Source organism: Pan paniscus, chromosome 1 (genome assembly GCF_029289425.2).
Source record: "Pan paniscus chromosome 1, NHGRI_mPanPan1-v2.0_pri, whole genome shotgun sequence".
NCBI lineage: Eukaryota > Metazoa > Chordata > Mammalia > Primates > Hominidae > Pan > Pan paniscus.
Window position 1 is genome coordinate 127,178,084 of NC_073249.2, and position 22,691 is coordinate 127,200,774.

The 22,691-nt window shown below is 40.6% G+C and overlaps 1 protein-coding gene, 1 long non-coding RNA gene and 1 pseudogene across 6 annotated transcripts in view; 1 reads left to right on the forward strand and 2 right to left on the reverse strand.

Moving 5' to 3' along the window:
* The window catches only part of AGL (amylo-alpha-1, 6-glucosidase, 4-alpha-glucanotransferase), a 75,929-nt gene extending 72,381 nt beyond the window's left edge, over positions 1–3,548 (reverse strand). The window contains exons 1-2 of one of the 4 annotated variants that reach the window (XM_003808464.5): positions 987–3,544; positions 278–427 (exon numbers count right to left, since the gene is read on the reverse strand). In XM_003808464.5, the coding sequence (XP_003808512.4) occupies positions 278–359 (82 nt within the window). In that variant the 5' untranslated portion in view covers positions 360–427; positions 987–3,544. Of the gene's footprint in view, positions 1–277; positions 428–503; positions 783–986 lie in introns of those variants that run through there. The other 3 variants (XM_034931872.3, XM_003808463.6, XM_055115559.2) reach the window with 3 other exon arrangements.
* LOC134729596 (uncharacterized) lies at positions 729–16,091 on the forward strand. Of its 2 annotated transcripts, none has more exons than XR_010110822.1 (3): positions 729–811; positions 15,378–15,459; positions 15,766–16,091. It is a non-coding gene; the product is annotated as an uncharacterized LOC134729596 (long non-coding RNA). The 2 variants fall into 2 exon arrangements; XR_010110821.1 differs by lacking the exon at positions 729–811 and adding an exon at positions 1,461–1,586.
* On the reverse strand, positions 8,529–8,756 carry LOC129397730 (large ribosomal subunit protein eL39-like; annotated as a pseudogene).
* Positions 16,092–22,691: the final 6,600 nt, after the last annotated feature.

Consider the following 22,691-nt stretch of genomic DNA (forward strand, 5'->3'; position numbering starts at 1 on the left):
GATCATATATTTAACTTCAATCTTAAGTGGGAATTAGTATGCAGAGAAAAGAGAACTATTTTATCCTTATCCTAACATGAGGGATATAAAATATTTTTAATTCAAATCAACATTAATTAGTGATATATGGAGAACACAGCACCATCTTTGCACAAATCAAGTTTTAGACCCTTGGAAATAATATTTATCTTAAAGCTTTAAAAAATTTAACAGGACTGCCAATGAATTAAAAGTTTAAAAGACGCAAATGAGCAAATCAAAACAACTTGCTACTGACCTTGTTCAAGTCTGAAGAGGGTCTTTTCCAGTTTCTCCATTTCGTTCAGAAGTAAAATTCGAATCTGTTTACTGTGTCCCATTTTGGCTTCTAGAGGATTTGAAATCTTTCATAAGAATTAAAAGAACTCCACAGTCGAATGAGTTACCCCTATGAAACAAAAAGGAGTTAAAATATCGAAAATAACTATTGCCTTAAACTCTCCAGAGCTGACAGCGGCACTTACATGTTCGAAGTGTGTTTTATGCCTAGCAGAGCAGTGAAAGAGAATGAATCTTATAACTATGAAGATTCGAGAAGGCAAATTAATAGTTGTTTCCTGCCTTTGAGCACAACGAATAAGACCGAAATAAAAATGCTGTATTACAGATTCTTACAATTAAAAAATTAAAAACCTAGAGCATTCTCAGAGAAAAGCAATACACTTAGGAAAGCCTGAAGTCAGGGGGACATTCCCAGCCCCAAGCCACAGGGCTCTGGAGACTCCGAATGGCACTTCTGCTTACAAGAGATTAGTCTGCTCAAAGATAACAGGTGGGCGATCTCCCCATTCCCAAATTCGGGTCGCCAGCCACCAATGGGGAGATGAGAACAGAGGGAAGCAGTTGTTGCCTCTGGAATAGCTGCCGTAGACAGAAGATGTACAGAGCGAGCTATAGATAGAAAGAATGCGTTTCCCCGCGAGGCCAGCGGCATTCCTAGCACTTACGCCGAGGGAGTTATACGTGCGGCTTCTGGGGCACTGCAGGACCCGCGACTCTGGTGCTACGGTCGGGGGGAGGGGACGGGGAGAAACAGAAGGGGAAGGGCTGGCTGCCCAGCCGCGCACAGAAGCCGCAGCCCAAGGAGGGCCGGGCGCCGTGAAGGGCAAAGGGAGGGGCGGCGGGCGACCGGGGCAGCGCCGAGGCAGCTGGGTGAGAAGCAGGCAGAGTCTCAGCGACTGCGCCTCGCGCGGGTTCCTGGACGCACCCGGTACCCAACCTGGCCGTGCGCGCACTCGCCCCAGGTGGGAGCGGACTGTACCTCTGGCCCACTTCCGGGAGGCTCGACCCGCCCGCCCCGACCGCTAGTCTCGCGAGAGTGTGGGCACCGCACCGTCTCAGTCGGCTCCGGGCCGGGGGACCTGGAGCCTGCTGCCGCCGAGGCCGGGAGCGGCGCTTTCTCCTTGCCCTGGGGAAGGTGCACCGGCCAAGGCGCGGCCTTCCTTTAACAGCCTGCGAGCTCACAGTTGCACATTAAAATCCCGCGGTACCGGCTGCGAGCTAGGTTGAGCTGCACAGTAGGATCTTTTGCTGGGAAGGGCTGAATGGTGAGGGGCAAACGACCTGGCTTCTGGTGTCTTTTATGCCACCACGTGTTTTGTTTCTTTGTTTTGATAATTTTTACTTGGCCTAAGTTCTCAGAGTCCTGATTTCTAAGTGTCTAAAATAAGGGGCCTGGCTACAGCCTTGACATTCCATCCAACACGTGTCCATCATTTCTAGTGCTAACAGACAGGACACATGTTCCTGAATGCAGACCCAGTAGGTAAGGTGTGGCCAGTCTGCAAACCATCGAGAGTGCAAACACCACTGATACTTAACGGTGTCCGGGTGTACCTAATGTACACTAGATAGACCCGGAGATCGTCTGAGATTAAGCTGCACTTATGTTAGGCCAGTAACTCAGAACTTTTTGCAGATGCTTAAGGAGATTTAATGCCTGAGGGTAAAGGAAAACCCATCTTCCAGGGCTTTTGGAGGGCTCCTAATGGTTATGAGAAAATGGACAGAAGATTTGGTTAACTAAGACTTGTGGCGTGTGGAGAAGATTTTTGCATTCTTTATTGTGGAATGACTGTAGGTCCAAAGAGGATATAAGTTAAAAAAAAAACCCCATACTGAAGTATTTGTTTGTTTCTGTAGATTTCTGAGAATGGCTAGTTGCAAATGGTCCGTAACTGACTTTGGGAACCCACAGCTCATTTTCTGGCCCCTACTATTTGCCAGGCACATAAGGTGCTGGGAATGCAGCAATAAAACAGTCACTGCCCTCAAGGAACTCCTACATTTTATTGGTGGGAGACAGATAAATTAAGTAAATTATACAGGATATAATATATCCTATATAATAAGAAGGATATGTTATATCCTATATATAATAGGAAGGGGGAAGTGTGGAAGAGTAAGCAGAGAGAGGTTTGCATTTCTAAATATAACGTTCAGTAAAGTGATGCCAAACTGCGAGAAAGAAGAAGTCTAAGGTAGAGGGTTACATGTAGAGGTATAGGAAGTACAAAGGCCATGAGGCAGGAGCATACTTGGGGAACCGAAGAAGATCACCATAGCTGAGTGAAGAAGAGAGTGGTAAGAGATTAGGACAGACAGATGGGGCAGGAGAAGGGATCAGGAGCACAGACGGGTGACCAGATCTTTTAAGGCTTTGTAGGCCATTGCAAGGACTTGGGCTTTTAAACTTTGGAAAAAAAGCCATGGAGATTTTGAACAGAGGAGTGACATATCTGATTGACCTTTTAAAAGGATCGCTCCGCAACTTTATGGGAAATAGTTGAATAAACTGTAGAGTGTAGCAAGGAAGGAAGCAAGGAGACCAGTTAGAAAGCTATTTTAGTTATCCAAGCAAGAGAAAGTGACTTGTGTGTGTTTTCTCTGTGTCGGGGGGTTGGGGGTGATGGGGGGGAGGTGGTATAGCAGGTGGTGTAGTTGCTGAATTCTGGACTATTTTGAAGATAGAACCTACAGGATTGGTGGAGAAAGGAGTCAAGGATGACTCCAAGGTTTTTGGCCTGAATGAGCAGAAAGCACTGTCCAATAGAAATATTAAGTGCCACATAGGTCATTTAAAATTTTCAAGTAGCCACATTAAAAAAACTTTTTAAGATACAAAAATTAGCCAGGCATGGTGGCACATGCCTGTAGTCCCAACTACTGTGGAGGCTGAGGCAGGAGAATCGCTTCAACCTGGGAGGTGGAAGTTGCAGTGAACCCAGATCATGTCACTGCACTTCAGCCTGGGTGACAGAGCGAGACTGTCTCAAAAAAAAAAAAAAAAAAAAAAAAGAAAAGAAAGTTTTGAAAAAGGTAATATTAATTTTAGCAATGTAATTTACTTAATATATCCAAGGCATCATTTCAACATATAACCAATAGAAAAACTTACTTTATTTTATTTTACTTTTTGAGACAGGGTCTCATTGTCACCCAGGCTGAAGTGCAGTGGTGCAATCATGGCTCACTGCAGCCTCAACCTCCTCCCTCAGCCTTCCTCATCCATTCCCAGTAGCTGGGACTACCAAATGCATTACATTTGGTAAAAGTATTATTTCACAAAACTTCTATTTCTGTTACTTATGTTTTGGTGTACTGAGTCATGTATTCTTACTGGAAGGATTATGGTTAAAAACAAGATTGAAAGTGATTGTTCTAGATTGCATGCTGTGTAAAATGATAATTCATGATTATGAAGTGGTGCCTGGTGTTGAGTCCCAGCTCTGCCACTAACTAGCTGTGAAGGTTTGCATGGTACTCAACCTCTTTGGGCCTTGGTTTTTGCAACTGTAAAATGGGGATGAAAGTAGTATCTATTGTTAAGTAAATGAGGGCTTAGAACTGTGCCTGATAGAGACTAAGTACTAGCGTACATACAAATGTTAGCAGAGTGAGGCCCTGACCATGTTGTGAAAACAGATCACATTTATGTTTGTCTTCAAGTTCTCCCTTTCCATGCCCCCTCCCACTTTCAGTCTCTCCTATGACTATCTCATTACACTGCCCTCCTGTTGATCACTGTTCTCCAGGGCTCCAAAATTAGCCTTTCTTGCTGTCCTTCCTCCAGTAAAACTCTCACTTTAATGCCCAGTGTTGCAATTAGATATAAGGAGTAAAAGAGATTGATGACATCAATTCCTTTAGTAGTGATTTATTCTCATACAAATGCTTGAATTTTACAAGATTTGTAAATCCAAATCATCTTAATCTTGGAAATTTCATATTTTGAATGAAAATGAAGACTGCTAAGTAATGGAACCATGATTAATATGATGTGCCTCTAAGATTAATTTTACAAGCTACATAGTGTCCTTTTTAAAAAAGAAAAGTCACATTATTGTGCTATTTGTGAAGTTCTTGGAATGCCAATGAGTTTGCAGTCTAGGGCTACAGTGGTGCCATGTGCAGCCTTCATTTTAATGCACATTTGTCATGTGCCTGTCCTGTGCATGACAGTGATCTATATATACACAATAATCTCATGCTGTAGTTGTCAGGAGAAGGCTCGCCTTGGGGAACATCTGATGGATAACCTCAACTATTTGGCAGTGACTCTAGTGCTTTCTAAAACATTGAAGTTAATGCATTTGGGGAGTGGGAGGAGGACTGTAGTTGGAAAAGACTTTCTCCAGGGTTGTGTGTATGTGTGTATGCTTTCTGAAAGGAAAAGAGTTATTTGGGTTATTATTTATAATTAGGTCCTAATCCTGTGACCTTGTGGATCTGAAATGGATGGGGCTGCCTTATATTTGGTTTTTATATTCTTTGGCATTTTCTGTGCACTTTATTTCAGAGTGCACCATTATTATCATGTCATAATTTTACTTTGTAAAATTTGGATTTGTGTTTTCAGAATCCCTTCTAAATTGAACAACTTATTCTGTACTTTTGAAATATCCAGATACAGCCAGTGAGAAGCAAAAGGGAAGCAGGGAAAAGAAATAGAGTTGAAGTTGGAGAAGTGGAAGACTTGAATGTAATGATACAGAGGTATGGAAAATCAGAGAGAGATTTTCTTAAAGTGAGATAGAAAACAGACTTTAGAGGCAAACAAACCTTGGATTCGTTTTAATCACTCTGAATCACGATTGATTCACCCATAAAATGGAGAGAACAAGACCTCACTTGCAAATTTGGCATGAAGATTAGAAGAAAAAAAGAAAGCATTTGAAGCATCTATTCTAGCACTTAGCACATGATAGACTTTTAATAATAGTTTTTTTAAAAAAGAAGGGGTCACATCTAGTTGTCCTTGCTGGGTTCAAGATGGTAGTCAGACAAATCAGATGAAGAGGAGGTTCCCAGTGCATGGCAGAGGCCAAAGTTTCCAGAAAGTTTCTTACTTTGTGAAGAGGGGATATGAGTGAATTCAGAGAGCAAAATCAGAGCCTAATTGTTTCAGCCCAAATTAGAAAACAGAGAAAAGGCAGAACCTAAGAATGAAATGAGGATTAGTCAGTATACAATAAATATTTATTAGAAAATGTATTGAGATGTACATAAATAGTGGTAAATATAGTTGTATTTCTATTCAAAACAAAACTTGAGCTCTTAGAGTTTGCATAGGAAAAGTCCTTTAAAAATTCCTAATCATTGATACAATAAATTAGTCAAAAACAATGTATGGAATGCTTTGAATGCATGACAGGAGGACATGCGAGAGGCTTTTTTTGGTGGTGATCTTTCCTTTTTTCTTAGAGTAGATCTTTTAAAATGTTGTTTGGCCCCAATTTAAAAACGAAATCATTTACTCTTGCAAATAAATTTAGCTGCTTGTTGGAAGCAAGCCTCCCAACATCTGGCCATAAACTGGCCCCAAAACTGGCCATAAATAAAATCTCTGCAGCAATGTAACATGTCCATAATGGCCATAACGCCCAAGCTGGAAGGTTGCAGGTTTACGGGAATGAGGGCAGGGAACACCTGGCCCGCCCAGGGCGGAAAACCGCTTAAGGGCATTCTTAAGCCATAAACAAAAGCCTGAGCGATCTGTGTCTTAAGGGCATGTTCCTGCTGCAGTTAACTAGCCCAACCTATTCAATTAATTCGGCCCATCCCTTCGTTTCCCTTAAGGGATACTTTAGTTAATTTAATATCTATAGAAACAATGCTAATGACTGATTTGCTGTTAATAAATATGTGGGTAAATCTCTGTTCGGGGCTCTCAGCTCGGAAGGCTGTGAGACCTCTGATTTCCCACTCCACACGTCTATATTTCTGTGTGTGTGTCTTTAATTCCTCTAGTACCGCTGGGTTAAGTTCTCTCCTACCGAGCTGGTCTCGGCAGCTTGTTAAAATTGTGAGCTCCAGAGTTTCCATAAATGAGCGCTTTGGGTTGGCAGTATAGCTGAAGAGAAAGGACCAGGAAAGGGGGACTTCAAGCTGATTTGCTGTATTTGTTAGCATCACCTCAGATGCAGATGGCAGGAACACACACACACACGACAAAAGTGGCTTAAATAAGAGCCACTCTCACATATTTTCTCTCACATAAAAGTGTAGAGGATGCTGGGCCCGGTGGCTCACGCCTGTAATCCCAGCACTTTGGAAGGCCCAGGTGGGAAAATCACTGGAGGTTAGGAATTTGAGACCAGCCTGGCCCACATGGCAAAACTTTGTCTGTACTAAAAATGCAAAAATTAGCCGGGCCTGCTGGTGTGTGCCCCTGTAATCTCAGCTACTCGGGAGGCTGAGGCAGGAGAATTCCTTGAACCCAGGAGGCAGAGGCTGCAGTGAGCCGAGATCATGCTACTGCACTCCAGCCTGGGCGACAGGCAGGGCAAGACTCCGTCTCGAAAAAAAAAAGGCTAGAGGTAAGCTCTTCAAAGCTGGTGAGGCAGCTCTGTAAAGTCATCAGGAACCCAGGCTCCTTTCAGCCCATAGCTTCCTCCCTTTCGTGTTGTGGATCTCATCTTCATTGTACAATAAGGCTGCCAGAACTCCAGCTGTCATATCCAAATTCAGGCATCAGGATGGAAGAAGAGAAGAAGAAGGGCGAACCTTCTTCCTTTAAGGATAATTATTGAAAATACTGTACATTTCTGCTTGTCTCATGTTTATTAAAACTTAATCCCAATGTACAGACAAATGTAACCTTTATGTAGGCAGCAATGAGTCTAGCTAACACCCAGGTTTTGTTGTTCAGGAAAGAAAGAATAATTTTGGTGGACAACTAGTAGTCTCTGACACAGTTTGCGTGGTATTTTATTTTAAAATTTAATTGTTGTCAAAGTGACACAGTTTGCAGCAGGAGAATGGAAGGCTCTGGGAGGAATGCCTCCAAGGGATGGGGGTGGGGGAGAGACTGATTATTTAATGAGCTTGACCACATTGAAGAAAAAAAGTCCTGTTGGAGAATGAAGCTTTAGATCTGTCAGATAAATGAGTTTGCTAAAACTGAACTCTAGAACTGGGCCAACTTTCTCCCAGTCACAGAAAGACTGGAAGAATCGTGCTTGGCCACTTCATGGTCACTCCTAAAAAGGAAGAGGGATAGAGGTGAGCCAAGCTCACAGTTATTCTTCCCCAATTTCCCAACCAGAGAAATCACTTTTCCTCCTCAGGAATGGAGCAAGTTAAAGGGCAAAGAAAATCCAAGATATTGTTTTGGGACACTCTCTCTTCAAAGAAAACAGGAATTAGGGAAAAGTATTTTCATCAAACATAATATAAGTCATTTAACCTCTTTTAGGCACTAATTCCTCAGCTGTTATTTATCTACCAAGGATCACAAAAATAAAATGTCTGAAATGTTTTGAAAATAATACATGCTCTATAAATGGTAACAACTAATATTAATGAGCTTTTAAGAGGTGCCAGGTACTGTTCTAAGTTAACTCAATTTCCAGAACAACACTATTATTACCCCCACTATAAAGAAAAGGAAACTGAGTCCCCAAAGTTAAGTAACTTGTTTAAGATCACATAGTGAGCAAGTGAAGGAATGTGACTTCAATTGCATGCTCAGTGATTCTGTTTGGTGCTACGTCCATGGCCTGGTAATCAATAAGATTTTATAAATTGAATTGGAATGTTGTTGGCTTCATATATGGCTATGCCAACAGTGAGTCTGTTTTCTTGATTCTAGGATATTCTCGCTAATCTAAGACTCTATCATCTTAGATAGCTCCTTCAAGAAGTCTCTGCCTGCCGTGCCCTCCCTCCCATGGGTCTAGGTTAGGTGCTCCCTGGAGCTCCTTTGCTGTGGATATGTTGTGCCATGTTGTGTAATAACTCATTATCCCACTAGATTTCTTAAGACAGGGCTGCGTTTTCTGTCTCTGGAAAACAGAATTACAAAATTATTTACACGACTTAGATATATTAAGAAACGTATATTTTATTCTTTCTGTTTGTTTGAAATGAAAGGTCTCACATATTCATCACTGAATCCAGCCTACCGGTGCACCAACAGCACATACACAGAGAAAAAAATATATATTCACAATAAAACGTGTCCAACTGTCCAGATAGTGGTGACATTTTCAGCTTGATATGGTAAGATGGTTGTGACCTTGACACAGCATAAATATGTGTGCCATCTCATGTGTAATTCCGTACAGACCCAGCTTGATTCTTCTCCAATGTCTCCTTTTGGAGTTCTACCTGATTTTATTACCAGTTTTCATCTGGATCCACTGGGGGATGGGATGATTTTGCTTTTGTTTCTTGACCAGGAAATGCTTAATCCTGAAAGTCTTGTGAGAAGACATGGCAAGAAGCAGAGTCAAGCACACACCTCAATGGCAGAGAAAGGAAGAGAGTATATTTTATTCTTAAAAGCTTCTCCAATTTCCTTTACCGTTTCCTAACTGCTAGGCAGGTGTGGGAAAACAAAAATAATTTTAGTCTAATCTGGTTGGAAACTAATTCTGAGCCAATTATTTAAATAATCTCTTTAACCCAGTCTCTTTGAAATCATTGTTCTATTGTTTCGACGCCCCTTTCTCTCTCTACTTTGTTCTAAGAGATGTCTAGTATAAGGAGCAGGATCTCACATGAACTGGTTGCACTGGGGGAGTTGAACTCTGTGACCTTGAACTGGTTCTTGTGCAGGGGCTGGCATCACCTAATGTATATCTGTCTAGTTCTGTTCCTGGTAATCCTGTTGGCACAAACTATTGATGTCTGTAGCTGATAACTTCCTGGTCATTGTTTCTTGGCTTGGCCAGAGTCTAAAGGCATCCTCCTCCCCTACTGTCTCAGCCTTTCTTGATCCTACTTTCACTACAGACCCCTCTCTGAGTACCTAAAATGTTCTCTGCCTGGTCCAAGGCCCAAGACATCCATTTGATAAGGCTTTGCTGGAATCACCTCAACTCTGTCATGGTGGATCTATAAAATGTGTACTGGAGCTGAAACCCAGGTCCTATATGTAAGTGATCTTGCTTTACCCTCTTAATCATTCTAAGATCCCTCTTTTTGGACCCCCCCAACCCCCGCACCCTTTTTGCCTAGTATAGCATTCTACAACCAGAGTTCAGAGCAGGGAGCAGAACAAAAAGCCCTGTGTGCATTCAGTAAACACTGTGTTTGCTGTGTACTAAGCACTGTTCTATGCACTGGGGATACAGTAATGAACAAAACACACAAAAATCCTTGCCTGCATGGAATTTATAATCTAGTAATCCCCTCAACCTATCTGACTTGCTTCTATCATGACACATCAGACCGTTTCCTTCACCTCCTCTTTTCTTTAGGTTTTCTCATCTTTACAATCTTTCAAACCCTTTCTTAAGAGAATGGGTTTCCCTTAGAAATTTTTTTGTTTCTCAAACCGCCCATAGTCTTGCTGCAAAATCCTATTTTGAATGTCAGGTGTTAAACATTACCTCTCCTTCCTCTATGCATTTATTCTGTAACAATCCAAATCTCCTACAGAGGCAGATGAGTGTCTTAGGCTGAATGGAGAAAGTCTTGCATATTGCAAAGGCAAATAAGAAAGTACATTAATATCTTTAGAAATACTAACTTCATTATATCAGAAATAATAATGCACCATTCCCCCCTTCCAAATTCCTGGCAGCTACTCCTTTCTGTCTCTATGATGTTGATGACTCTAGGTACCTCATATAATAAAACCATACAGTAGTTTTTGTTACTGATTTATTTCACTTAGCAAAATATTGAGGTTCATCCATGTTGTAGCATGTGATAGTATTTCTTTTCTCTTTCTTTCTTTTTTTTTTTTGACAGGATCTCACTCTGTTGCCTACGGTGGAGTGCAGTGGCATGATTTTGACTCACTGAAGCCTCATCCTTCCAGGCTCAAGTGATCCTCCCATCTCAGCCTCCCAAATAGCTGGGACTATAGGCTCATGCCACCATGCCTAGCTAATTTTGTTTATTTTTATCTATTTATCTTGTTGAGACGAGTTCTCATAATGTTGCCCAGGCCCTTCTCGAACTCCTGGACTCAAGCAATCCTCCCACCTACCTGGGCCTCTCAAAGTGCTGGGATTACAGGCATGAGCCACCATGCCTGGCCTAGGATTACTTTTTTAAGGCTGTCTAGTATTCCATTTTGTGTACACACCACATTTAGTCATCTGTTAATGGACATGTGGTTTGCTCTTGGCTCTTATGAATAATGCTATTAGGAACATGAGTGTATTAGTTTGTTTTCACACTTCTGATAAAGACATACCCGAGACTGGGTAATTTATACAGGAAAGAGGTTTAATGGACTTACAGTTCCATGTGGCTGGGGAGGCCTCACAATCATGGTGGAAGGCAAGGAGGAGCAAGTCACATCTTACATGGATGGCAGTAGGCAAAGAAAGAGCTTGTGCAGGGAAACTTCCCCTTATAGAACCATCAGATCTCGTGAGACTTATTTACCAACACGTAAACAGCAGGGAAAGACCTGCCCCCCATGATTCAATTACCTCCCACCGGGTCTCTCTCACAACATGTGGAAATTCAGGATGAGATTTGGGTGGGGACACAGCCAAACCATATCAGTGGGTATACAATGATCTCTTTGAGATCATACTTTCAGTTCTTTTGAGTACATGCCCAGTAGTAGAATTGCTGGATCATATAGTAATTCTATTTTTAACTTTTTGAGTAACCACCATAATGTGTTCAACAGTGGCTGTAACATTTTATCTTCCCATCAACAGTGCACAAAGATTTCAATTTCTCCACATCCTTACAAACACTTATTTTCTATTTTTTGTTTTTTTTATAGTAGCCATCCTGGTAGTTGTGAGATGGTATCTCATTGTGTTTTTGATTTTCATTTCCCTAATGGGTAGTGATGCTGAACATTTTTTTATGTGCTTACTGGCCATTTGTAAATCTTTTAGAGACATGTCTATTTAAGTCCTCTGCCTACTTTTGAATTTTTGTTGTTGTTGTTGAGTTTTAGATTAGTTCATTACATATTCTAGATATTAATCCCTTATCAGATGTATGATTTTAAAATATTTTCCCCCATTCTGTAGGCTGTCTTTTCATGCTATTGATAGTGTCCTTTGAAGCACAAAAGTTTTACATTTTAATGAACTCCAATTAATCTATTTGCTTTTTGCCTGTGTCTTTGGTGTCATATTCATTGCCAAATTCAATATCATGAAGTTTTGCCCTATATTTTCTTCTAAGAATTATATAGTTTTAGCTCTTTTGTTAGGTCTATGATTCATTTTGAATTAATTTTTGTATATGGGGTTAGGTTAACAGTCCATTTTCATTATTTTGCATGTGGCTATCAGTTTTCCCAGCACTATTTGTTGAAAAGACTGTCCTATCCCCACTGAATGGTCTTGGTACTGTTGTTGGAAAACATTTAACTATATATACTGGGGTTTATTTCTGGGCTCTCTATTCTATTTCATTTGTCTATCTATATATCTGTCTTTATGCCAGTACCACACTGTTTCAATTACCAAAGTTTTGTAGTAAGTTTTAAAATCAGGAAATGTGAGTCCTCCAATGTTGTTCTTCTTTTTCAAGATTGTTTTGGCTGTTCAGGGTCCCTTAAGATTCCACATGAATATTAAAACTAATTTTTCTATTTCTGTAAAAAAAAAGTCAATCTGTAGATCACTTTGGGTAGTACTGACACTTTGACAATATTAATCTTCTAATCCATGAACCATGGGATGGTTTTCCATTTATTTATGTCTTTCTTAATTTCTTTTAGCAATGTTTTATAGTCTTCAGTGTACAGGTCTCCTTTTGGTTTAGTTAATTCCTAAGTTTTTAAATGCTATTTTAAATAGAATTGTTTTCTTAATTTCCTTTCAGATTGCTCATTGTTAGTGTATCAAAATGCAATTGATTTTTGTGCATTGACTTTGTATCCTGCTGCTTTGCTGAATTCATTTATTCTAACTGTGTGTGTGTGTGTGTGTGTGGTATCTTTAGAGTTTCCTACATATCACATCTGTGAACAGAGATAATTTTACTTGTTCCTTTTCAATTTGGATGAAGCTTTCATTTATTTGTCTTGATCAATTGTTCTGTCTAGGACTTTCAGTATGTTGAATAGAAGTGGTGGAAGTGGTTATCCTTGCTTTGTTCCTGACCTTAGAAGAAAAGTTTTCAGTCTTTCACTGTTGAGTATGATGTTTGCTGTAGATTTTTTTACATATGGCTTTTATTATGTTGAGGTAGTTTTATTCTAGTTTGCTGAGTGTTTGTATCATGAAAGGATGTTGAATTTTGTCAAAAGCTTTTTCTGCATCAATTGAGATGATTCTTTATTTTTTATGTTTAATTTTTTTTTTTTTTGAGACAGAGTTCTCACTCTGTTGCAGGACTACAGGTGTGTGCCACCACACCTGGCTAATTTTTGTATTTTTAGTAGAGACAGGGTTTCACCATGTTGGCCAGGTTGGTCTTGAACTCCTGACCTCAAATGATCCGCCTGCCTCGGCCTCCCAAAGTGCTGGGAATACAGGTGTGAGCTACAGTGCCTGGCCTCTTTATTTTTTAAAGAATACACATTTTCTTTTCCTTTTTGAAGTATCACAGGAAAGGCTAAAGGGCTTGATTTTGCTATATCTTATAGCAGCATGGTAAATTTATGGTTAGCGTAGTGCTAACCATGATGCATTACTGTCTTTTCAAAAGCTTTAACTTTGGTTAGTTTTTTTTTTTTCCCTCAGTTTTGAATAGGAATTGATTTGACAGCTGATTTTGTGTGTCCTTTGCCCAGCTCAGAAGGGTGGAAAACAAACCTGTCAAAACAAAGCTCTCAGAGTGGCAGAATTCCTAAGAATGCATCAGGTATCCTGACCTAACAATTAAATGTCTGTCCTACTAGAGGGTGAGCTTATTGAGAGGAGAAAATATCTTTTCTCCGGAATCCCCAGCACCTAAAACATTGCCTGTTGTATAGAAAACACTCAGTAACATCTTGAGAAGGAATCCAAGAACAGTGTGTCTCTTGCCCTTCCTTCCCTGTCCTTTCCCCAAGAGAGAATACATCAAAATCAGTAACTTCCATATAGTTAATTTACTGTGAAGTATAAATATGAAAACATTCAAGTTCTACAAATAGTGCAAAAGTGAGCAGTTATAACATTTGACAAACTATTGTTGAATTGAAAGGTTTAGAGTTTGGTATTAAGAAAGGACTGTACTCTCTCATGTACTCCGTGTCATAATTGATTGCTTTCTTTTTCCAAAGCTATATAGACTCATGTATTATCCACTTCTTCTTTTTTTTTTTTTTTTGAGACGGAGTTTCGCTCTTGTTGCCCAGGCTGGAGTGCAATGGCGCGATCTCGGCTCACCGCAACTTCCGCCTCCCAGGTTCAAGCAATTCTCCTGCCTCAGCCTCCCGAGTAGCTGGGATTACAGGCATGCACCACCATGCCCGGCTAATTTTGTATTTTTAGTAGAGACGGGGTTTCTCCATGTTGAGGCTGGTCTCGAACTCCTGACCTCAGGTGATCTGCCCGCCTCGGCCTCCCAGAGTGCTGGGATTACAGGCGTGAGCCACTGCGCCCGGCCAATCCACTTCTTAAGAGTTAAGTTGATAGACTGTCTGAGGGTACATGGCTAACCAGTAATTAAAGCCTGAATTGGAAAATGAAAGTACTTTGTCTAACCTCTCAAAGCAGGGCATTATTTCATATAGGTCATCACACAGTACATTGTGTGAAAATAAAAATAGATGAAGTATAATCTATGAGTGATACCTGTATAGATTCTCAGTTTGATGACCAATGCAACCTAACTTTCCAGAGCACTTGAAAAAGGTATTCCACGGCCGATCAAGTAAACTTAGGGGAAAGGTCAGTGGTGTAACTACAAAGGCCAATCTATTTTAACTACCTAAGGTTTAAAAAAAGCCCTCTTCTCAATTTACAGTGACTGTGGGAGTCATTTTCCTGCTTACACAGTGGTAAAGGGTTTGTATATCTTAAATGCAACATAGTAAAAACTCAACAGAACATTAAATTAAATTAATCAGCACTTTGGAAAGTTTATTCCATGAATGTGGGGAATAGAGAGAGCAGACTGTTACTGTGTCTATGTAGAAAGAAGTAGACATAAGAGACTCCATTTTGTTCTGTACTAAGAAAAATTCTTCTGCCTTGAGATGCTGTTAATCTGTAACCCTATCCCCAACCCTGTGCTCGCAGAGACATGTGCTATATTGACTCAAGGTTTAATGGATTTAGGGCTATGCAGGATGTGCTTTGTTAAACAAGTGCTTGAAGGCAGTATGCTTGTTAAAAGTCATCACCACTCTCTAATCTCAGGTACCCAGGGACACAATACACTGCGTAAGCCCGCAGAGACCTCTGCCTAGGAAAGCCAGGTATTGTCCAAGGTTTCTTCCCATGTGATAGTCTGAGATATGGCCTCATGGGAAGGGAAAGACCTGACCATCCCCCAGCCCGACACCTGTAAAGGGTATGTGCTGAGGAGGATTAGTAAAAGAGGAAGGCCTCTTTGCAGTTGAGATAAGAGGAAGGCATCTGTCTCCTGCTCCTCCCTGAGCAATGGAATGTACCTGATTGTGTGTTTCATCTACTGAGATAGGAGAAAACTGCCTTAAGGCTGGAGGTGAGACATGCTGGCAGCAATACTGCTCTTTAATGTACCAGATATGTTTATGTATGTGCACATCAAAGCACAGCACCTTTTCTAACCTTGTTTATGACACAGAGACATTTGTTAACATGTTTTCCTGCTGACCCTCTCCCCACTATTACCCTATTGTCCTGCCACATCCCCCTCTCTGAGATGGTAGAGATAATGATCAATAAATACTGAGGGAACTCAGAGACTGGTGCTGGCGTGAGTGAGCGCCGGTCCCCTGGGCCTACTTTTCTTTCTCTATACTTCGTCTCTGTGTCTCTTTCTTTTCTCAGTCTCTACCGGACGAGAAACACCCACAGGTGTGGAGGGGCAGGCCACCCCTTCACATGAACATAGAATACGTGTTCTGTCAAGGTAAATAATTACTTCATTGGTTACATGAAAAATACTAACATGTTTTTATTTTCTATTTTTAAAAAAGCATTTTACTGGAAATAATTTATACAGAGAATCAAACAGAATAAGGTTATATATTAAAAAGATATGAGGCCTAAATTTGATAATAATGGTATTTTGAAGTACAAATGTGTGAAATACACATTAAATTCGGAACCAGTTCAAAATTTAGCCTTTGAACTGATTTTGCAAATCATGCCATTTTTATTTAACCTATTCTGTAGGATACATCTTGACTTATCTCTTTCCTTTTTTTTTTTTCAGACAGAATCTTGCTCTGTTGCCCAGGCTGGAGTACAGCGGTGTGACCTTGGCTCACTGCAACCTCCACCTCCCAGGTTCAACCAATTCTCTTGCCTCAGCCTCCTGTGTTGCTGGGATTACAGGCACCTGCCACTGCGCCTGGCTAATTTTTGTATTTTTTAGTAGAGACGGGGTTTTGCCATGTTGGTCAGGCTGGTCTCGAACTCCTGACCTCAGGCGATCCGCCTGCCGGGTGAGCCACTGCACCTGACCCTTGACTTATCTCTTTCCTTCTCAAGGCTTTTGATATTATAAAATAATTTTTTATGTTGTAAAATAAAACTTAAAAAGTCATAAAAATTTGAGATACTTTCTAGTTCTCTCATGTTATATCTTAATAGTAAAACTAAAATCAAAATGTCAAGCAACATTCTTGTGTTCATAATTCTGTACTGTTTAGAAGGTATGGTGACATTAAAAGATCACTAGGGTGCATATCAGGAAAGATGATTGCAGACCCTGCTGAGCCACCAACTAGCTGTATAGGTCAGCCATTCTCAGAGCCTTACTTTTGTATCAATACGATCATCTCTAATAGAGAATGGATAAATAAGAGAAAATCTACATCATGAGTAGAATGTACAGTGAGGTACTAGCCATACCTCAGAAATCAGAGGAATTTGTGCTAGACACAGTGCTGATGATACTGCATTTTAGGAAGACTTGAAGGGCTTTTGGGCAACCTAATCCATGAGATAGCTGCTTGCTGGGCAGAATATCAAGGAAGCACTGGAATGCCCTCACTAACTTGCCCTCATTCAGTGATGTAAGTAGTCATGGGATGATAAAAGGCTTTGGGGATGTTGAGACTCCCAGCAGGTCTCCCTCTCCCATGGAAGTTATAGGAGTCCTGCGGGACCCACATGGGAACCAAAAATGTAGGAGAGAGTTCTGATCTTTAGTCCATTATTGCATTGTACTTTCTTTTTATTTTATTTTATATTATTTTATTTTATTTCAATAGTTTGGGAGGAACAGGTTGTTTTGGTTACATGGATAAGTTCTTTAGTGATGATTTCTGAGATTTTGGTGAACCAGTCACCCAAGCAGTGTACACTGTACCCAGTGTGTAGTCTTTTACGCCTCACTGCCCTCCCAAACTTCCCCTCAAGTCCTCAAAGTCCATTGTATCATTCTTGCACCTTTGCATTCTCATAGCTTAGCTCCCACTTCTAAGTGAGAACATATAATCTTTGGTTTTCCTTTTCTGAGTTACTTCACTTAGAGTAATGGTCTCCAATCCCATCCAGGTTGTTGTGAATGCCATTATTTTGTTCCTTTTTATGGTTGAGTAGTATTCCATGGTGTGCGTGCGTGTGTGTGTGTATGTGTGTGTGTATATATATGTATATATATATATATATATCACACTTCCTTTTTTTTTTCTTTTTGAGATGAAGTTTCACTCTTGTTGCCCAAGCTGGAGTGCAATGGCACGATCTTGGCTCACTGCAACCTCTGCCTCCCCAGTTCAAGCGATTCTCCTGCTTAAGCCTCCCGAGTAGCTAGGATTACAGGCATGCGCCACCACGCCCGGCTAATTTTGTATTTTTTGTAGAGATGGGGTTTCTCCATGTTGGTCAGGCTGTTCTCAAACTCCCGACCTCAGGTGATCTGCCTGCCTTGGCCTCCCAAAGTGCTGGGATTACAGGCGTGAGCCACTGCGCCCAGCCTACGTCACACTTTCTTTTGTTTTTTTTTTTTTTTGTCTGTTTGTTTTGAGACAGAGTCTTGCTCTGTTGCCCAGGCCGAAGTGCAATGGCATGATCTTGGCTAACTGAAACCTCCGCCTCCCAGGTTCAAGCGATTCTCCTGCCTCAGCCTCCCGAGTAGCTGGGATTACAGGTGCCCACCACCACGCCCAGCTAATTTTTGTATTTTTAGTAGAGGCGGGGTTTCACCATGTTGGCCAGGCTGGTCTCAAACTCCTGACATCAGGTGATCCACCTTCCCCGGCCTCCCAAAGTGCTGGGATTACAGGCATGAGCCACCACGCCCAGCCTACATTACACTTTCTTTATCCACTCATTGGTTGATGGGCATTTGGGCTGGTTCCATATTTTTGCAATTGCAGATTGTACTGCTATAAACATGCATGTATCTTTTTCGCTTAATGACTTCTTTTCCTTTGGGTAGATACCCAGTAGTGGGATTGCTGGGTCAAATGGTAGTTCTACATCTAGTGCTTTAAGGAATCTCCATACTGTTTTCCACAGTGTTTGTACTAGTTTATATTCCCACTAGCAGTGTGAAAGTGTTTATTTTTCACCACATCCACACCAACATCTATTATTTGTTTATTTTTTAATTATGGCCATTCTTGCAGAAGATGGTATATCATTGTGGTTTTAATTTGCATTTCCCTAATAATTAGTGATGTTGAGCATTTTTTATATATTTTTTGGCCATTTGTATATCTTCTTTTGAGAATTTTCTATTCTCATTCTTTGCCCACTTTTTGATGGGATTATTTGCTTTGTCTTGCTTAATGTTTGAGTTCCTTATAGATTCTGGATATTAGTACTTTGTTGGATGCATAGTTTGTGAATATTTTCTCCCACTCTGTGGGTTGTATGTTTACTCTGCTGATTGTTTCTTTTGCTGTGTAGAGCTTTTTAGTTTAATTAAGTTTCATCTGTTTATCTTTGTTTTTGCTGCATTTGCTTTTAGGTTCTTTCTCATGAAGTCTTTGCCTAAGCCAACGTCTAAAAGGGTTTTTCCACTATTATCTTCTAGAATGTTATGGTTTCAGGTCTTAGATTTAAGCCTTGATCCACCTTGAGTTGATTTTTGTATAAGGTGGGAAATGAAGACCCAGTTTCATTCTACATGTGGCTTGCCAATTATCCCAGCACCATTTGTTGAAAAGGATATCCTTTCCCCACTTTATATTATGCTTGCTTTGTCTAAGATCAGTTGGCTGTAAGTATTTGACTTTATTTCTGGGTTCTCTATTCTGTTCCATTGGTCTCTGTGCCAATTTTTATACAATACCATGCTGTTTTGGTGATTATAGCCTTGTAGTATAGTTTGAAGTCAGGTAATGTGATGCCTCCAGATTTGTCCTTTTTGCTTAGTCTTGCTATGGCTATGTGGGCTCTTTTTTCGTTCCATATGAATTTAGGATTGTTTTTTCTAGTTCTGTGAAGAATGGTAATGGTATTTTGATGGGAATTGCATTAAATCTGTAGATTGCTTTTGGCAGTGTGGTCGTCCTGATACATAAGCATGGGATATGTTTCCACTTGTTTGTGTCATCAATGGATTTCTTTCAGTAGTGTTTTGTAGTTTTCCTCATAGAGATCTTTCATTTCCTTGATTAGGTATATTCCTAAGTATTTTATTTTATTTTATTTTATTTTGCAGCTGTTATAAAAGGGATTGTGTTCTTGATCTGATTCTCAGCTTGGTCGTTGTTGGCATATAGCAGTGCTACTGATTTGTGAACATTGATTTTATATACTGAAACTTTACCAAATCCATTTATCAGATCTAAGAGCTTTTTTTTTTTTAATTATGTATTTATTTATTTTTGAGATGGAATCTTGCTCTGTTGCCCAGGCTGGAGTGCAGTGGTGTGATCTTGGCTCACTGCAACCTCCATCCCCTGGGCTCAAGCGATTCTCCCACCTCAGTCTCCTGAGTAACTGGGACTACAGGCATGCACCACAATGCCCAGCTAATTTTTTTGTATTTTTGGTAGAGATGGGGTTTCACCATGTTGCCCAAGCTGGTCTCAAATTCCTGAGCTCAAGCAATCCGCCTGCCTCGGCTTCCTAAAGTGGTGATATTAGAGGCATGAGCCACTGTGCCCGGCCTAGAAGCTTTTTGGATGACTCCTTAGGGTTTTGTAGGTATATGATCATATAACCGTGACAGTTTGGCTTCCTCCTTACAGATTTTGTTGCCCTTTATTTCCTTCTCTTGTCTAATTTCTCTGGCTAGGATGGGATGGCATTGTACTTTCTGCAACATAATACTCCTGTTATGCGCTGGTCCTCCATGTGGATCAGGCAGTGCTTCTGGCAAGCTTAGGGATGCTCTTCACAGCTGTTTTGTCCATTAATTGGAGGCTCAGCCACAGGGATTCTCATCACCACTCTCAAAGCAATAATGTTTAGTTCTTGCCGCCCAGGTATCTTGTGTCCATTTCTTCATTTCAGGCAGAGCTTGGATCCAAAAATGGAGTATCTCAGCAATTCTGAGAAATATTTAGGAAAGTAATGGGATGTTTTGGTGTATGAATATTGTGGGAACCAATTTATAATTTTTATATGTACAGGGTATTTTGGAATTACATAAAGATGAAGGGGACAGGTTAGGCAATATGACTGATTTTTTGTAGAATAAAACAGCACCATTTCAGAGATAGCATGGATTGCATCCAGGCTGACATAAGTAGGCAGGATTCAATCTCATTGAGTGAGACATAGTAGTAGCCTTAAGTGGCACCACTTTTAGTTGAATGGAAGCATATTTGTTCTTGGGGTTGGAGTTGGACAAAGAGATCCTACAGTGAGGAGGTTGGGAAGGGGCTACAAGGACCAGGCATAATATCAGGGTCCCAGAAATCATATTGTCTAGGATTCTCTATTGTATTGTCTAGGACTCTCCACCAGGCTCTAACCTTAGTTGCAGAATTGGAACACAAATCAGGCCTGGAGTAGCTGGAGAAACAGTGGGAATTGGGTTTGGGGTTTAGGAAAGAGACTGCTGCTATTTATTTTTATTTTATTTTATTTTATTTCTTTTATTATTATACTTTAAGTTTTAGGGTACATGTGCACATTGTGCAGGTTAGTTACATATGTATACATGTGCCATGCTGGTGCGCTGCACCCACTAACTCATCATCTAGCATTAGGTATATCTCCCAATGCTATCCCTCCCCCCTCCCCCCACCCCACAACAGAGACTGCTGCTATTTAATAGGCTGGGGAATGTTACCCCAATGTAAAACACAGGGAAAACAGGCCAATTGTAGATTTTAAAATATATCCTAGACATGGTTCTTATTGGCAGACCTTCATCTGCTGATCACATATCTTTAATTCTCCCTGCTGGACGGAGTACAAGTGAGCAGGGAGCAAGAAACTGCTCTATTGGCACTTGAGCACGTGGTTTAACTTACAAGGCATGTACTTTACCTGAGACTTAAATGAGATATTCTGCTCGAGTAAGTCCACAGATTTATAACTGTGAAGTTTCCACATGTTACCTATGTAAAATATGTGCTACTGCATTTTACAATAATCTCCACATGTATTTTCATGATACGTTGTCAGATGAACATGTACTGTTTTATCAGTGCTTCTAGGACTATCTGAAAAATAGCACAGGTATTTGCATGACAGTGTTATGTTAATAGGTTTGATTGGCATGAGCAAAAATTAATTCAATGACTCATAGGTAAAGGTAGCAAACTCTGTTTTCCCATGCCACCAGTATTCTAATCTTGTGTAGGTCTGTACATTTCTTTTTTTTTTTTTTTTTTGAGACGAAGTCTCGCTCTGTCGCCCAGGCTGGAGTGCAGTGGCGCGATCTTGGCTCACTGCAAGCTCTGCCTCCCGGGTTCATGCCATTCTCCTGCCTCTGCCTCCCAAGTAGCTGGGACTACAGGCGCCCACCACCACGCCTGGCTAATTTTTTGTATTTTTAGTAGAGACGGGGTTTCATCGTGTTAGCCAGGATTGTCTCGATCTCCTGACCTCGTGATCCACCCGCCTCGGCCTCCCAAAGTGCTGGGATTACAGGCGTGAGCCACCGCGCCCGGCAGGTCTGTACATTTCTATGGCTGAACAAATATATGGAGACTTTCTACTTGGGTTCCATGGATGCTATGTTAAGTCAGGAGTCATCAGTACTTTGCTATTCAAAGTGTGACCCAAGGACCAGCAGCGTTGGTGTCATCTGGGAACTTGTTAGAAATGCAGAATCTCAGGCCTAGTGCTAGACCTGCTGAATCAGAGTGTGCATTTTAACAAGATCTCTGGATGATTTGTAAGTACATTCACGTTTGAGAAGCACTTGTCATGCCATTGTGCCTCAAGTGCTTCCATTTTTGGATTCTTTTACTTCCTACTTTTCTCAGATCTGTGAGCCATTAGATAGCCAATTCACTTGAATACTTTAAACATTCTAAAACCTATAACTTTGTTTGGCCTAAGCTGTCTCTCTCCCTTATATGTCAGAGAAGGAGGGCTTCTTTTCTTTTGCATTGCCTGTATATTTTACCTCTTTCTCCTAGATGATTTTAATTTTTTGGAGGCAAAGCATTACCTTTAGCTTTCAAGGGACACATTTGCTCTATGATCAACCTGACGACTCTTTTTTCCTCCCGTGGCATCTCCCTTAAGAACATTGATATATTGAAGTTCTGTTTATTGTTGAATTCTATCAGAAAAGGCAAGTTGCCCATTAATTTCAATATTGCATATTTTTAGGTAGCTTTAGAGTACCTTTTAAATAAAAAATGCCACTGACAAAGACTACTTGGTAGCTTTCTCTGTCAAGTCCAACTTTTTGTTTTATTTGACTTTTCACAACGTAATAGAAATGTTGGGACCTTAGAAATTTCATCTCTTCCAGCAGTAGCTGTATTTTCTGTGTCTTAGCCATAGGTCTTCTGTTATTTTATTCTACAACTCTAAGCCAATTAAGGGGAAAAACTCTCTATTGGGCATTTTCTCCTTTCTGTTTTTTTAGCTTTGTTTTCTATTTTTCCCACCATCTTTGTTATAAAAAGAAAAAAAAAACCCTCATGGAACATGTCACCATTTTGGAATGTAGGTATTTATATATCCTATTTTTGCTTATGTGTCAGAAGTCACATTTAGAAATATTCTCTGTAAGTTAAGCTTAAACCATTTTAGTTGGTAAATGCCAAC